The 18,320-nt window shown below is 42.4% G+C and overlaps 1 protein-coding gene across 1 annotated transcript in view; it reads right to left on the bottom strand.

The window, feature by feature from the left end:
- Positions 1-18,320, bottom strand: part of LOC124545170 (ankyrin repeat, PH and SEC7 domain containing protein secG-like) — a 73,552-nt gene that overhangs the window by 38,997 nt on the left and 16,235 nt on the right. Inside the window, exons 2-3 of the mRNA XM_047124006.1 lie at positions 17,039-17,208; positions 16,870-16,917 (exon numbers count right to left, since the gene is read on the bottom strand). Coding sequence (XP_046979962.1) covers positions 16,870-16,917; positions 17,039-17,126 — 136 coding nt within the window. The 5' untranslated portion in view covers positions 17,127-17,208. The remainder of the gene's footprint in view (positions 1-16,869; positions 16,918-17,038; positions 17,209-18,320) is intronic.

Below are 18,320 nucleotides of genomic sequence, written 5' to 3'. Positions count from 1 at the left end.
TGTTTATAGCCTCAGAGAACTTCAAGCATATCTCTTGCGCATTGATTCTTTCTGACTAGTCTCTCAAACTTCGGCCTACCCTTCATCGTTCTGATTTGAATCTATATCTGTCTCTGGGTATTCCTTACAATCCAATATCAGATTTCAGAATCCTTGTCTGACTATGATGTAATCTAAATGGAATCTTCCTGATTTTTCAAGTACAGCTCCTGCTCTTGCGATTCTTGAAATGAGTATTCGCTATTACTAACTCATATTTATGGCAGAACTTAGTCTTTCTCCCCTCTCATTGTCAAGCCAACACTCTTCCATAATTCCTTTTTCTAGTCCCTACTGTTTTATCATTGGCTGTGAAGTCGAAAGAGGAAATTATAAAAGTGCTGTTAAGTGATATAGACGCTTTGAAAAGTGAAATACGACTACTGACGGAAGAAAATAAAGACCTGAATTGTATGAAAACACTTGTTGTTCTGGAGCATACACAAGCAAATGAGCGAAACATTAATAATGGACAAAGTCGCGAAAATGGGCGGAGTGATACACTTCCGCAGTCCTCAAAAGAATGTCTAACATATTTGGAACAAGCTGAAGACTTTAAATCAAGGAATAAATATAATGAACAAAAGTGACACAACAAAAGAGTACACAAGCAGCGCAGTAGTGAAACGAATCCTCTTAAAGAAGAGTTCCTCGTTATTGGCAACAGTATGCTGAGAAACATCGAAGTGTCAAACCCATAAAATGGTGTACGTCCTCAGAAAATGAATAAACATCTGAGTTATTAAACTCGGAAGGAACTTCAAGAGACGAACCAGCTGGAACTGCAAAGCTAAATTCCTACATGAGGGTACGAATTCCCTTCAAAGCAGCAGCTAAGAAGAAAGTGTCACTGAGGCAGGAAACATGATTCGAACGACAAGACACCTCTACAAAGCTTCTAGTATTGTAATAAGTGGCATAATATACATAAGGTCAGTTAGAAAAACAAACACAGCAAGAATAAATTCCTGTATCAAAGAGAACTGCAACAGGTTAGGAGCTGCATTTATAGATCCTAATAAATTATTAATAAAAGTCTGGGGAAACACGGTTTACATCTTAATAAATTGGGTTCCAAAACACTTAGCAAAATGTTTGCTGACACTTATCAAATCATAAAAAACAAGGGAAATTAAAAACTGCTGTGTGGGATGTTAAAGAACCTTACCGACTTCTGACCAATAGCAAACATAAAATTTTAAATAGAACTGAGTGTACATATAGCATGCACTGACTTAGCGAAGGTACAATAAAAATCTTAAGTAAAATTGAATACTTTAAGGTAGCTACCAGCTTTTCTAGGAAAAGTAAGTTTTGTGGAGCTTCATGCATACTTATTCACTCAGATTTAGATTACCATGTAAGAAGTGACTTCAACTGTTTAAAGGGGAAGTGTATTTGTGATGGTTGCTGTGTCAAATTAAGGAACCCAAATATTGTTATAATCTCGATTTATAGAATCCTAGGGAAAGTCAGAATTGAGCGTTTCCTATGTAAATTTCAGTTTTTGCTACAGCACCTTAGTAAAGAAAAAAAGAAGAAAATTGTAATTGCTGTGGATTTGAATATCAATGGGTTGAGTGAAAACGGTGAAGCATCAAAATTCATTGACTTAATAAAAAATACGGTTTCAAATTAAATTTTTCAAAATCAATGAGCAAAATGCTCAGTCAGCTACATGTATTGACAATATTTTAACTAATTACGTTTTTGAAGATATGATCATTCAGTACTATTCATTGAGTTGCCCGGGTAAAGTAATGAATTCTGTGTAAAAAGGTCTGTAAAACGAAACTTTAATTGGGTAAACATGATTTCATTTCGTGACAAGCTGAATGAGAGAGAATGGTAGTTTGACAAAAACATTTAAAGCACTGCAAATTTTGAAACATTCTTAAGTAGTTTTTTACATGTTTTCAATGAGACATTTCCACCTGAAACTTATTTTAGTAAAGCTTCAAAAAAATTGAAGTAGATCACTAAAGGTATAAAAATCTCCAGTGCCAAGAAAAGGCAGCTACATGATGAACTAAGATATAATAAAAGTTCTGATTTTGTAGAAATGTTAGACAGTACAAAATTAGATTTAAGAAAGTTGTCAATGGACCAAATCAAATGGCAAACAATGAAAATAAATCAAAGGCAATGTGGTCAGTTGTGAAATCTGAATTAGGTATTAAAGCATCTAGTCATGAAATTTGTAAAATCAAGCCACGCGGGATTAGCCGAGTGGTCTAAGGCGTTTCTGTCATGGACTGTGCTGCTGGTCCCGGCAGAGGTTCGAGTCCTCCCTCAGGCACGGGTGTGTGTGTTTGTCCTTAGGATAATTTAGGTTAAGTAGTGTGTAAGCTTAGGGATTGCATTGCTGCCATGGACTGTGATGCTGGTCCCGGCAGAGGTTCAAGTCCTCCCTCGGGCATGGGTGTGTGTGTTTGTCCTTAGGATAATTTAGGTTAATTTGTGTGTAAGCTTAGGGATTGCGTTGCTGTCATGGACTGTGATGCTGGTCCCGGCATAGGTTCGAGTCCTCCCTTGGGCATGGGTGTGTGTGTTTGTCCTTAGTATAATTTAGGTAAAGTAGTGTGTAAGCTTAGGGATTGATGACCTTAACAGTTAAGTCCCATAAGATTTCACACACATTTGAACATTTTGTAAAATCAAGCTTGAAGATAAGGTTATTGTAAATTCAGCTCGAATTTCAGAATGCTTCAATGAATTCTTCATTAGTGTAATTAAATCATATAGCAATGTTTCAGATTATGACTATATAGTATGTCTCTTTGGACTTGATCAAATGTCTGAATGCTTCACAAAATTTAAAGTGGTGTCAGTGACAGAAGAAGAAAACATTATATTAACACTGAAAAACAAAAAAATTTCAGATTGGTATTGGATGCCCACAAAAATTCTCAAATTTGTGCATAAGATAATAGGACACCTGCTATCTTTAATAATAAGCCAGTCTTTTGAACACGGATGTTTCCCAGAGGTGCTAAAGTATGCAGAAGTAAAACTGCTGTTCAAAAAAGGTTAAAGAGAGAATATGGGAAATTATCATCCATATCTCTTCCCCCAGTACTGTTAAAAATATTCGAAAAAGCTGCTGCCATCCAGATTCAAAGTTTTATTGAAGAATATGAGATTATTTTTAAAACTCAATTTGGCTTCAACGTGGAAAAGCACTACAGATGCAATAAACAAGTTTGTTGATAAGATTAGCTTATCATTAGACAATCAGAATAAAGTGAGAGGGATCTTTTGTGATCCCACAAAAGTTTTAGACTCAGTAAATCGTGCATAAATCATGCACTTCTTAATCACAAACTTAGCATGTGTGGAATTACGGTTGTGCTTTACAGTGGCTTACTTCATAACTGTGCAACAGGAAACAAAGAGTGGTTGTCTCTACAAATGCAGCAAATTATCCAAATGAAAGACATTAACGCAAGGTGTCCCTCAAGGTTCTATCCTAGGACCTGTTTTGTTTCTATTCTATTTGGATATTTGTGGTATGGTCCTATGGGACCAAACTGCTGAGGTCATCAGTCCCTAAGCTTATACACTACTTGATCTAACTTAAACTAAGTTACGCTAAGGACGACACACACACACCCATGCCCGAGGGAGGAGGGAAGACTCGAAACTCTGATGATGGGGGGTGGGGGTGGAGCGGGAGGAGGAAGCTGCGCATACCATGACAAGATGCCCCAGACTGCGCGGCTACCTCGTGTGGCGTCTATTCTACATTAATAACCATCAAACAATATAAATACCCTATCAGTCTTATTTGCAGATGACATAACTGTATTAATTGAAGAACAGGACCCAGAAACTATTCCTGTCAGCATCATCAATACAATAGATAATTCAGAAACTTGGTTTCATCTCAATGGATCAATCCCAAACATCGCAAAAACCCATGTGGTCCAGTTCAGAACAAAACATTCAGCATCCCAGGAAATTAAAATAAATCACAAAAATCGAAATCTAGAAAAAGTGGATTCTGTGAAATTTTTAGGATTAAACCCAGATAACAATTTAAACTGGAGTAAACATGTTGAATATCTATGAAACACACTATGTAGCTTTGCATTTGCAATGGAAATGCCACTGAAATGAACCCAAGGAAAATTGCATACCATAGCTACTTACAGTGAGTTGTAAGGTGTGGTTTTGCTTTTTGGGGAAACTGGAGCAAGTTAATGTGCATACTGAAATTACAGAAATGAATTGTTAGAAACATGTGTGCTCTACATTCAAGAAAATCGTGTCACCCATTATTTGAAAATCTGAAATTGTTTTGCTGTGTGTTTCCGTTCTATGACTAATGTGATTTGAAGAGAAGTAATAAAATGAGCTCTAACATGGAAAAATAAGCGTTTCCGGACACATGTCCACATAACATATTTTCTTTCTTTGTGCATGAGGAATGTTTCCTGAATTTTTGGCCGTACCTTTTTGTAACACCATGTATACCTACGATTTTATAATTTTTTTACATAACAATTTAGAATTATGCCAGGAGAACTGCTTTGACCACACTTACAATACAAGAAATAAAGAAAGTTTTATGCTGCCCACTCATCAGTTAAAATTATATGCTCAAACTCCCTAGTACATGGGAATGAAAATTTACAACGAACTAAAAGTCAAGAACATTCTGAGTATGAACCTAGATTGACAGAAACGAAAGCTGCACAGTACTCTACCTCAGTGTCGCTACTACTCAGTTGAAGAATTTATGAACGATGAACTGAATATTTGAGCAAGATGTAGCTTATCAATTGTCTTATTATGTAAACATGTGAAAGTATCTTTTGACAAAAATTAGATTGATGTTTAAATCCTCTTATTAACTATAATTTTATATCAATGAAATTGTATAAATCATTCTCCCTTATCCATTAAAGACCTTTTGTCACAAAAGATCTCCCAGGTAGGTCATACAATGTTGGATAATGACACATCCGCTTAAGACGTGATTGAGTAATAGAGTATATGAGATAGGCCATACACTCCAAATAAAAGTCATCAGCAACGATGGCTGAAGACTTCTGGCATAAGAAATCGCCATCATTCTGCCAACAGCCTTGCCAATGAGGGTGGAGGAGCAGAGAGAGGTTCAGGGCATTCTCTTGCATATGGGATTTTAAACGGAGCCCAAAAGGTTGACGAATCAGTAATGATCAACGGCATAAGAATACAGAAGGCAATGGAAACCACTGCATTAAAGATAAATAACGTGTATCCACTTGAAAAGTGGCTTATAATTTAAAACCAGTCTTGTTGATCCCTCCATCGTCAAAAGATTTCAGACTGGTCGACCATTCACATCTCTGGGAGGAAACTGCCAAGTAGGAGCTGACTGAAACTTCCAGGCAGAGACTCGAACTCGGTCCAGCACACAGTTTTAATCTGCCAGGAAGTTTCATATCAGCGAACATTCCGCTTTAGAGTGAAAATCTCATTCAGGAGCTGACTGTGAGATAAAGACTAAATAACCAACGAAAGGCTAACTTTCTACAAGCTGGGAAGTGGAATGTCAGAAATCTGAATGTGGTAGATAAGCTTGAAAATCTGAAAAGCGAAGTTCAGATGCTGAATCTAGATATAATGGGGACCAGTGAAGTTAAATCTAAAGAAGGCAAGGATTTATAGTCTGGCACTTATAGGGTAATGTCAAAAGCAATAGAAAATGGTACAATGGAAAGTAGGGCAGAGAGTGAGGTACTGTGAAGAGTTTAGTGATAGGGTTGTTCTCATCAGCATCGACAGCCAACTGATGCCAACACCAATAATTCTGGTATGGATGCCGACGTCCTAAGCAGAGGATGAAGAGATAGTATATGAGGATGCTGAGTAGGTAACTCAGTATGTAAAGGTAGATGAAAATCTGATATTCTTTGAGGATTACGACTGGAATGCAGTTGTGGGGGAATTATGAATTGTGATTTATTCGTGTCATGACATACATAAGCTAATCATTTGATTAGCTTATGTAAAATAAGCCGGTTTCAAGCTCCTAGAAGCGTAGGCGACAGGGAACTCCTCTCAGAACATTACTGCAGTAGAACAATGGCAACACAGCATTGGAGGCATCGGTCTGACGATAAAGGCCTTTTGAAAGTCCGAGATGGCCAGTACTAGAGAGTTATTTAAGTCAGTTTTAATGGCCTCAAAGGCAGACTGCTGACTCTCTTCCCAAACGAAGGCTTCTCTCTTTTTAAGTAAACTATTAAGGGGACGGCAAGCTGGGCGAAATTTGGAACAAATTTACGGAAATAATTGCCAATAAACCGAACTATTCCCCTTTTATTCCTTGGGGGCGGGAACCGTCTCAAGGCAGATGTGCGCTCTTGGTCAGTCCTGATTCCGTCCTCTGAAACAAGATGCCCCAGGTAGGAGAGCTCACGTCTAGTTAGGGTGACTTTAGATGGTTTAACCATTTACCCAGCTGTCCAAAGTCGCGATAACACCACCTGTGTATGACACACTTGCTGGCCTAAGGAACTATTACAAACGAGAACGTCGTCCAGGTAGTTATACATGCACCTAACACATGGTCCACCAGACGAGACAAGACCGCTGTCCCGCTAAATAAGCCGAAGGGAACCCGACTGAACTCATACAGACTCCAGTCGGTACAAAATGTGGTCAGTTGCCTGGAATCCTTAATAAGAGGCATCTGATAACAGATTTGGTTAAGATCAAGCACAGTAATATAGCTGGCTTCAGCGAAACACTTGAAAAAATCGTGCAAATCGGACAACAGCACGGATTCGAGAACAACCTTTTCATAACTGACCACTGGCCCAAAATCCTTGCCTTGTCGATGGGAACGAGGAAAAGAGGCAACACATAAGGCAACATGGATGGCCTCTGATGATCCAGTCCTTCAAGTTTCACTTTCTGCTGCAGTATCCTTAGCCGGCCGAAGTGGCCGTGCGGTTAAAGGCGCTGCAGTCTGGAATCGCAAGACCGCTACGGTCGCAGGTTCGAATCCTGCCTCGGGCATGGATGTTTGTGATGTCCTTAGGTTAGTTAGGTTTAACTAGTTCTAAGTTCTAGGGGACTAATGACCTCAGCAGTTGAGTCCCATAGTGCTCAGAGCCATTTGAACCATTTTTTTGCAGTATCCTTATTTTGGGGAGGGCTGGAGTGACAAACGGTGTGGAGCTTGCAACATAGACATCGTCCAACAAACGAATTTTATAATGAGTTTCGTCCGTTATCCCTAAATGGTTAGTGAGGAGATCAGGATAGTCTCCCAGCGGGGGACCTGACCTTGCTCAAGATGGTTAATGAGGAACAAAGATTGGCATAAGCAATCTGACCTTGCCACTGCTATGACAAGAACAAAGGACCTTTTTCTTCCAAAGGATGAAACTTGAAGGAAAAGGCCTTACTGTCAAAATCAAGCACCAACCCCTTTATCTGAATCAAGTCGCAACTGAGAAGTAAGAGAATGGACAAATTCTCAACGACGACCAATTTAATTGGCCATGAAAAATTACAAATGGATAGTTTCTTCTGCACCTCACCTACTGCAGTAATGTTCTGGGGATAAGCACCTTGTCACATACGCCTAGGAGCTAGACACTAGCTGAATTAAAATACTCTGTTTGAAGTTTTGGCCACACTCTGTGCACTACCTGGAGCATAGCGAGTTTGAACTCGAAACTCACAATCAGGCATTAAGCTGGGTCGTGGCCTGTCTCAGGAAAACTGGTAGAACTGCTAGATGGGCGATGCGCATAGGGTGCGGCATTTAAGAGGGGCTGCCAACCAGATGGTCGACGCACTTAGCTGAATGTTTCGGGAGAACGGCGAGGAGATAACAGAGAATGACAAAGCATCCAAGGAATTGGCTAGTGCTATCTTTACCCAGTGCCGGAGCTATTTGCTGATTTCGGCGTTAAGTAGGACCAGGACCCCGAGCTGGGCACTATTAGGAAGTGTCTGCTCGCTGGGAAGCAAGTGCTGAGGTATTGTTGATTAAAGGAATTTTGTGTCGTCAGGTTGGGAGACCACCTGAGCCAAGAGTTTGTTTGCTTGTGGAAGTTGTCCTGTCCATTTTCCCCCATTTTCATGACTCTTTCCTCGGGGGCCATTTAGGGTTTCACCATCGCTGAAGAGAAACAACACATAACTTTGCCGTCACTGAGTAAGAATGTCCAACGATTAGCGGTGGAGTACGAGGTATGAAAAATGGGAAGGCCTGATCACATTTTTCTCAAGGGACTTCTCCAATCAGAGAGCGAGCGACACACTATGAACAAGTTATTCATTGATTACATGGGCTCCTTCCCCACACTAAGACAGGGAATCGTTACATCTTGGTTGTTGTGGATGGCTTTTCGAGGTTCAGATGGCTTATTTCTAGTACGAGAGTTACATCTGCAGTTACTATCTACCTACTTTCTAAGGTGTTTTCTGTATTTGATCCACCCAGGGTCTTAAGTCAGTGACAACGCCCCAACGTCAATGGGATGTCTGTTAGCTCTAGACACACAGGAAGATGGCATCATGTAGCGGACACTGTCGACTGTTGATGAATGCCGTACACTGGTAAGGTGCAGTATTTGTATCTAGAGAATTTTTTTTTTAATGAGCAGTCAGTCTTGACGCTGTTCGAGTACTGAATTTGTGAATGTAGTTTTATTAAAGCTACGTGTGATCATTTCAGTGTATGCTGACCTAGGTCCTGGTTGTCCAAACAGCCGACAAACTGTTCTGTTGTGTCTCACCGGCCGGCCGACTTGACGACAGGAGAGGAAGCGGGCGCTGTTCTAGGACCTCATTGGAACCACTGTCCGCCCCAAAAGCTCAGTGATCAGCGTGGCGAATTGCCGTCCTACGGGCCCGGGTTCGATTCCCAGCTGGGTAGGAAATTTTCTCCACTCAGGGACTGGCTGTTGTCTTCATCATCATTTCATCCCCATCCGGCGCGCAGGTCGCCCAATGTGGCGTCGAATGTACTAAGACCCGCACCAAGGAGGCCGGACCTGCCCCGCAAGGGGCCTCCCAGCCAATGACGCTGAACGCTCATTTCCATTGGGATAACTAGTCCGTGCTGAGTTGTGGTTGCGAGTCGTCGGTCAGTTAAGTTCTTACGCTTATTGCGATGCTCTGTCCTGAGGATCTTCTTCATTTTTCTTTAGTCTGCCCTTGCCTGCTTTCCCCTCCCGAAATCAACCCTCAAGATTGTGCAAACAGAAGGGTTTCGAGTTACCAGACAGTTACTAAATTTCACCAATGTAAAATCTATTGCAAGTTTAGTTCACAACAATCATATACAATTTACCAAATATTTAGGCCGCTACAGGCTGTAAAATATCTTGATCTATTTCCGTTACAGGTTTTTTTCAGTTTTTTAAAAGGGAGTATATCTAAGCCTTTGGGGGCTCTGTATTGATCTCGACTTTGTTGTATTGCTTAAAAGTTTCAAGGCAATTTCTGAGCCATCTGGCGCTTGGCGATTATTAGCTTCGATCTTGTAAATTTTTTAAAGAGAGAATTTTAAAGTAGATTCTAAGTCTTCTGGGGCTCTGTGATTATTGTTGTGGATCTTGTAATTTTTCTTTAAAAAAAGATAAATTTCAATGCAAATTTTAAGCCCTCCTGGCTTTTCACCTCATTCCATTCTAAAGGAAAATTTTCACGAAATAAAATTAGATGTTGTAAACCATAAATGATCTTCAACCTGAGGCTTGGCCCTTCAATAAATTCCTGCCGTCACTAGTGAAAGAACATTTCGTATCAGCGTTTGGGCTACATCTGTCCAAACATGGCGGACGCTTGAGCGCCACAACGACAACGTGCTCCAGCCTCAAGTATAGGCGAAACATCCACCACCAAGCGTCCCCCTTCCTCTCCACTTTCCGGTGACCATGAGGACCAGCATCACTGGCCACTAGCAGCAACTCCTCACAAGTGCCTTCTGCCACCACGGGCACAAGTCCTTCTGCCACCATGGCAATTGCGAGAACTCTGCGGCGCCCCCACCTCCAATGATGTCATGACGGGCACCACCGGCCACCATCCCTTTGCTCATCCAGTGGTCGATGGGTCCTGGTCGTTACCCATTCCTTCTTTCCGCCCCCACCCCCGGCATTATCTGGAGTGCTTCCTCCCATAAGTGCCCGTTTCGTGGGAGAGGGACCTGGTATCTGTTGAATCCTCTGCGAAGGATCTAGACCTCAATAGCCGATAGAGGGCACCACGGCCTGCTACACTTGCACGGTGAACACGCCACTGTCCCACCCACGTGAGTGCACAGGCAAATACCATTCCACACGACCAGTATTTTGGCACACTGTGCACAGCCAGTCAAATCAGCGCTCACGCTTGGTACGTATGGTATGATCTTCGCTATAGTAAAACTTTTGCGTAACTAACTTGCATTCCACCCAGTTGTTCTCTCTGATTGTGTCTTGGGTTGTCACTCCGCTGCTCTTGACGTTGTTGTCATCGTTGTGCCGACTGCTTTGCGTAAGGTTGTCCTTGTCCTGATCTGTTGTTTTGTCCGTAACCTGTCTGTCATGTTTTGCTCTTCATGCCGTTGGGTTGGGTTCCTCTTCTGTAGGCAGCTGTTCTACCTGGGTGATCCCGATATCTGGCTACTGCAGATATGGCATTGAGGACGAGCAAACAGGAAGTTATTTAGTAGTTATTGACTCGCTTGCTGGAGAAACAGCAGCAGTTAATGCAGCAGCTGCAGCTAAATTTGTTACAAAAATCGCTTCACTTCCGGGCGTACAAACTCAGAGCTCACGTGACGCAGCTGTACCGGGCTGCAGAAACTCGTGCCACCCGAGCCTCTGTACTTCCTCCGTCGTTCCCGCCATTCAGTGTGGCTAGGGAGGACTGGGACACATCATTGCGTCGCCCGAAACAGCATTTCTCGGCCTTTCATGTCACGGATGACACACTGCAGCGATCGTTGTTTTTGTCTAGGGGTTCGCTAGTTATTCAAATTTTTTAGTAATATTGAAGTGCTCTGAAAACAACAGATACAAAATTAAAGTTTGCCTGGTAGAATTACATGTTCAAACATTGTCGTGAAAGTCATTCTGAGACAAGTTTTCTATTTAAGAAAGGGGGATGTAAATTTTCGCCGTAAGACTGGGAAACGTTGCAGATTTACTATCCTTTAGATTAACCTATAATTCGTAAATTTGGGTCATATTCAACAAATAACGTAATGTAGCTGTGCCATGTTTTAAAACTCTGAGACAGAGATAGAACGAGTTCAGTAGGGCAACTTGGAAACCAAGGCTATTACCAGGTCTACTAAAACTTTCTGAGACTAAAGTAGTGACTTAAGCTTATACCAGGTACATTTGATAACCACCGCCTAGTAGGAAATTTCACCACCGTTTACAATCATAATTAGGAAAGTTGTGAGAAATTCTAGGTTATAGTAGAAACTGTTCTTATTATGTAGGCGAGTGAGCTCTGTGTTAGCGACGGCTGCTCCCTCTGCCGTCCGCGCCAGCGGCGGTTGCCGGGCAGCGCAGCGGCAGTACAGAGGGAAGGCCACAGCACAGCACGGCCCAGCACAGCGCTGCACAAGGCCGGCGTGCTAGTGAAGTGTCGCGTCGCACGCGGAATGACGTTGTCATTTACTGATGCTTTTTCTCAATTTACTTTTCGTTTAGCGACTGAATGAGACTTGAAATGACTTTATATACAAATTTATCTGGTATATCGGTATTTTGCTTCATTCTTCTGTGTGCCGTCTCAATAGAATTCTGTGTGACTAATGGAATATTGCTTGAAGTTTCCACATTAGGCGAGTATAGGCAGCACTGAACAAAACAGCCAGTAGTTAATAACATTATTAGTGAAGCTCAGACAGAAAAGTATAAAACCTAGATGACAAACAAAAGCTGAACGAGGCGAAAATGAGCGTAAGGAGAGCAATGATAGAAGCGTTCAATGATTTTGAAAGTAAGACGTTGTCAATCGACCTGAGTAAAAACGCTAAGAGATTTTGGTCGTATGTAAAATCTGGGTCAGAATCGTCTATTCATTCTCTCAGTGACCACACCCGCACCGAAACGGAAGCTAACAGAGAGAAAGCCGAAATACTGACTTCGGTTTTCCGAAGTTGTTTCAGTGTGAATCACGGTACACAATGTGGCAATCCGATGGGAGAGTGTGGGTATGGCGAATGCCCGATGAATGTCATCTGCCAGCTTGTGTAGTGCCAACAGTAAAATTCCGAGGCGGTGATGTTATGGTGTAGTCGTGTTTTTCATGGAGGGGGCTTGCACCCCTTGTTGTATTGCGTGTCACTATCACAGCACAGGCCTACATTGATGTTTTAAGCACCTTCTTGCTCCCAAAGTTGAAGATCAATTATGGGATGCATCTTTCAACACGATCGAGCACCTGTTTATAATGCGCGGCCTGTGGCGGAGTAGTTACGCGAATATAACATCTCTGTAATGGACTGGGCTGCACAGAGTCCTGATCTGAACCCTATAGAACGCCTTTGGGATGTTTTGGAACGCCATCTTTGTGCCAAGCCTCACCGACCGACATCGATACCTCTCCTCAGTGTAGCACTCCGCGAAGAATAGACTGCCATTCCCCAAGAAACCTTCCAGCGCCTGACTGAACATATGCCTGCGAGAGTGGAAGCTGTCATTAAGTCTAAGGCTAGGCCAACACCATATTTAATTCCAGCATTACCGATGGAGGGCGCGACGAACTTGTAAGTCATTTTCAGCCAGGTGTCTGGATACTTTTGATCGCATAGTGTATAAAAGAGAACGACAGGATGTATTGTTGTTTTTCTTTTGACTGTTGTGCTACATTTACTTTCATTACTCCTTCACTTCAGGTACTACTAGTCACTTCTCATGTTCACTATGTCAACAAGGACCTGCGGTTCACGTAAGCAATTAACTGTAATTGGTGTTAAAACATTGCCTGTTATCTTCAGTCTCTGTTTACAGCCATCAAGTTCAAGCGGTAATAAATTAAGTATTAACAATTTTGTTTAATATGGGAATGTCGTGTACTTTAGGGTAAAATATCACTCTCATTCCAATATTTTATTTAAAAGTCATTCTGATATAATTTAACGGTACTGATGAGTTATATTCCGACATTGAAAGAAAGCTGTTTTACATTTGATTCTAAGAGTATCTGGCAGGTTTCTGTTTCTATAGTCTTCATCTACACCTACATCATACTCGGAAAGCCACCTAATGGTGTGTGGCGGTGGGTACTTTCGGTGCCACTATCTGATCCCTCCCACCCTGTTCCACTCGCGAATAGTGCGTGGGAAGAATGATTGACGGTAAGCCTCTGTATTGGCTCTAATTTCTCGAATTTTCTCCTCGTGGACAATACGTGAGATGTATGTGGCGGGGAAGTAATATGTTGTCCGACTCCTTCGGAAAATGTGCTGTCCCGAAATTTCAATAGTAAATCTCCCCGTGATGCACAACGTCTCTCTTGTAACACCTGTCAGTGGAGTTTGTTTAGCATCTCTGTAACTCTCTCTCTCTCTCTCTGGCTAAACGATTCCCTGATGAAACGCACCGCCCTTCGTTGTATCTTCTCTGCCTCCCCTATAAATCCTACCTAGTAGGGATCCCAGATAGGTGTACTCAAGAATCGGGCGAACAAGTTCCTTTTAAGCCACTTCTTTCGTGGATGAGTTCTAGGCATGTAATACTACTCTGCAGCAAATGGCTCTGAGCACTATGGGGCTTATCTTCTGAGGTCATCAGTCCCCTAGAACTTAGAACTACTTAAACCTAACCAACCTAAGGACATCACACACATCCATGCCCAAGGCAGGATTCGAACCTGCGACCGTAGTGGTCGCGCGGTTCCAGACTGTAGCGCCTAGGACCGGTAGGCCACGCTGGCCGGCTATCACGCATTACAAAATCTGCCATTGATGATAGTAGATCTTATGAACAATGGCCCCATAAATGCGTAAAAGACAGTGATTGCCATTTAGTAATTTCAAGTCTTGGAGTTTGTGTTCATCAGTATGTAGACACAAGCACAAACTAGTTGACTGCAATTATCAACTTCATAATTTTAATTGTTTATATATCTCTTGTGCATCAAAAGGAGTTATACATACTACTGTAACATACTGCCGTAATGCTGGAAGGGTTTCCAGGGTCGTGTATACCAACAATGTATTCGTAAAGCAGTAGCTTCTTGAGTTGTCGTGTTTTCGCTTATTACACTGCAGAGCCAAAGAAACTGGTACACCTGCCTAATATCGTGTAGGGGGCCCACGAGCACATAGACGTGCCACAACACAATGTGACATGGACTCGGCTAATGTCTGAAGTATTTCTGGAGGGAATGGACACCACGAATCCCGCAGGACTGTCAACAAATCCGTAATAGTACGAAGGGTGGACAGCTCTTTTGAACAACGTGTTGCAAGGCATCCCACATATGCTCAATAATGTTCGTGTATGGTGAATTTGGTGGCCAGCAGAAGTGTTTAAACTCAAAAGAGTGTTCCTGGAGCCACTGTGAAGCAATCCCGGACGTGTCCCCACACCTCGCATTGTACTGCTGGAATTGCAGAAGTCCGTTGGAAAGAGCAATGGACATGAATGGATGCAGATGATCAAACATGATGCTTATGTACGTGTCACCTATCGGAGTAGTATCTAGACGTATCAGGGGTCCCACATCACTCCAACTGCACACACCCCACACTATTGCTGAGCCTCTACCAGCTTGAACAGTCCCCTGCTGACATGCATGGTCCATGGATTCATGAGGGTTGTCTCCATGTCCGTACACGTCTATCCGCTTCACATAATCTGATACGAGTCTCATCCGACTAAGCAACATGTCTCCAGTCATCAACAGTCCAATGTCGGTGCCGTCGGAACCAGGCGAAGAGTAAAGCTTTGTGTCGTGCAGTCATCAAGGGTACACGAGTGAGCTTTCGGCTCCGAAAGTCCATATCGATGATGTTTCCTTGAATGGCTCGCACGGTGACACTTGTTGGTGGCCCGGCGTTGAAATATGCAGCAATTTGTGGAGGGCTGCACTTCTGTCATGTTGAACGATTCTCTTCAGTCGTCGGTGGTCGCGTTCTTGCAGGATGTTTCTCCGGCAGCAGCAATGTCGAAGATTTGATGTTTTACCGGATTCCTGATATTCACGGTAGACTAGGGAAATGACCGTACGGTAAAATCCCCACTTCATCGCTTCCTCGGAGATGCCGTGTCTCATCGCTCGTGCACTGACTGTAAAACCACGTTCAAACTCAATTAAATCTTGATAACCTGCCACTGTAGCGGCAGTAACCGATCTGACAACTGCGCGAGACGCTGGTTGTCTTCTATAGTCGTTGGCGACCCCTGCGCCTTATTCTGCCTGTTTTCATATGTCTGTTCAAATGGTTCTCACACTATGGGATTTAACATTTCAGTTCATCAGTCCTCTAGAACTTAGAACTTCTTAAACCTAATTAACCTATGGACATGACACACATCCATACCCGAGGCACATATCTCTGTGTTTGAACATACGTGGCTATACCAGTTTCTTTGGCGCTGTATATTGTTCTACTTTGTACAAGTAAATCTTTGTAAAAATGATATTGAAACATTCCACAGCTTTGCTACAATTGTTGCTGTAATGATACAAGGAACATGAACACATAAATAAACAGAATTCGAACTATATTAGACTATAATACTAGATGCATTGATATACTGGAACTCTTATGTGGCAAACTTCGTAACAGTCACATTATTACAAGGCGACGGAGGGCTGTTACTATATCACGCAGGGACCCTACCAAGATGAGGTAAGTTAGTATCAAATTAATTTCTTGGACCATGATATGCTGAACGGAACCCGATAGTCTCACACATCTTTTGATAATTTTTATCTTTTCCGATCTTGTTACTGACTTTTAAAATTTTCTTTTAAATGCAGTTTTGTCTCTCCCACATGCCGATGTCTACAGAAGATTTTCTACTGGACATTTAATTCTATTTTTCCTATTTTGCTATGGGTATCAGCAGCGTCAGTCCTTTTCTTTACTAAACCCCCCTGCAGTGACCTGCTATAGACGAGAGCATGGCGGCGTTAGTATCAAGTGAGAGGGTGTTCCTCGCTTTCGCTCGCAACTGGGCAAAGTTCGCAAGTCTTCCGTGTTCCCAGCTGGCGGGCACACACCTCAGCGGCACAAGCCGGATTTCCCGCCGCTTTTGACACCGAGTACTTTGATTGGCCCTGTCGAATACCACGTCGATGTTCCTAGAGCTTTCTGGAACTTGTCGTTGTTCAGGGAGAGCCTAGGAGCAGTGGTTGCTTATGCTGTCTCACCCGCCTTGGTTGGGCTCAGCGGCCCACACTTTTTGGCATGAGCTGGGGTAGATCGGTTCCCGCCCCACCATAAAGAACTGACTCTGGACACTTAACCTGGGGGAAGCCTGTGAATTTTTTTCCAGAGACAGACGGACACTGGCAGCCGATGAGCAGACACATTGCTCATTGAACGTGGTGTTCTATGTTAAATTGGTTTGAGATTTTACATGTTAGGTTACGTTCATACCTGATGGTATCAGCACTCTCAGGCGATAGTGAGAGATTTATTTTAATTATTTCACCTCCTCGTCTCAAGTTGAAATCTTTAGTGTGGAGCTTACAATGAGGAATTCGATTCCTTGTGTAGTCTTGTAATAGGACACGTGATCACTATGAAACTTCGTGCCAGTTCCCTTTTGCCATCGTAATGCAAATAGCTAGCTATAGTACCAATTCTGATAGCTCTAAATTCAGTCCTCTATATGGAATAACGGGAAAATTGATACTTACCTGTAGTGTCATTTTTTAAACCGTAGAATGTGATTTCAAGATCTGGTTCTGAAAATGTAATTGATACATATATCAGTGGGAAAATTTAACGCGTACTTCACTACGCACAAAGACAATTTATTCGTTATCATACTGAGGTATCTGTCATTTGAAAAAATGAAATTTTTACCTGTAATGGCGTCTCGGTCGCTATAGTCAGTAGCTACGACAACTGCCGTATAAATGCAGAGGAGCCAAAAACTGCTTCTGTCGAACATAGTGAGAGGCGAGAGATGCCGAGCCAGATAAAGAACTTCTTCCTTAAAGATATCTTCTTGAAATTTGCAGACAGTTGAACACCTGTAATTTTATGAATAAATGTAGTTACAAATCTAACGTTCTTTCTACAAACTATAAAGGAAAGTAACTGGAGTAAATTAATGTTTGAGTCTTTGGCGTTACTTCATTTCACAAGGCTAATATCACTTCGTTCTGCGCAATATACGAGGCGTGTTTTTTAAGGAAGTGCCGTCTTAAAATGTTAAAAAAAAGACGTGCTAAGATATCTCAATAATTTTATTTTTACATGAAAGCCTGTACCTTAATCTACTTTCCTACATAATTTCCGTCAATATTGAGGCACTTGTCATAACATTGTACCAGGTTTTGAATACCCTCCTCATGGAGGTCTGCCGCCTGACTTGTTAACCACTGCACCACCACTGTTTTGACTTCGTCATCGTCTTGAAGACGCTGACCGCCCAGGTGTTTCTTCAAGTGCAGGAACAGATGGTAGTCACTGGACGCAAGATCGGGGCTGTACGGAGGATGATATAGAGTTTCCCATCGAAAAGATGTGATGAGATCTTTGGTCTGATTCGCCACATGCGGACGGGCATTCTCTTGCAGCAAAACGATGCCCTTGCTCAACTTCCATGGACTGTTGCTTTGATTCTGGTGTGACGTAGGCCACCCACGTATCATGGCCCGTAACAGTTTGACTTAAGAAATCATCACCGTCGTTGTGGTACCGCTCAAGGAAAGTCAATGCACTGTCTAAACTTTTGGTTTTGTGCACAACCGTCAACATTTTCGGTACCCAACGTGCGCATTATTTTCGGTAATTCAAGTGCTCGGTCACAGTGTCGTACAAAACACTACGAGAAACATTAGGAAAATCACACCCGCAAGGAGGAAATCGTAAAGCGTCTGTTTTCTCTCACCTTATTGTCCACTTCCTGCACCAAGGTTTCATTCACGACTGAAGGACGCCCACTCCGTTGTTCATCATGCACATTTGTGCGGCCATCTTTAAATGCTCTCACCCACTTCCTTACCATTCCATCACTCGTAATGTTTTCTCCTTAAACTACACAGATCTGACGATGAATATCGATCTTATAACAGCCCGTACTTCACAGTCGGCGGGACTCACAATTATCGGAGGCATCTTAAACACTCAGTACACAACA

The sequence above is a fragment of the Schistocerca americana genome, chromosome 8, assembly GCF_021461395.2.
Source record: "Schistocerca americana isolate TAMUIC-IGC-003095 chromosome 8, iqSchAmer2.1, whole genome shotgun sequence".
In the NCBI taxonomy this organism is placed as follows: Eukaryota; Metazoa; Arthropoda; class Insecta; order Orthoptera; family Acrididae; genus Schistocerca; species Schistocerca americana.
This window is presented reverse-complemented; position numbering and strand designations above follow the sequence as displayed.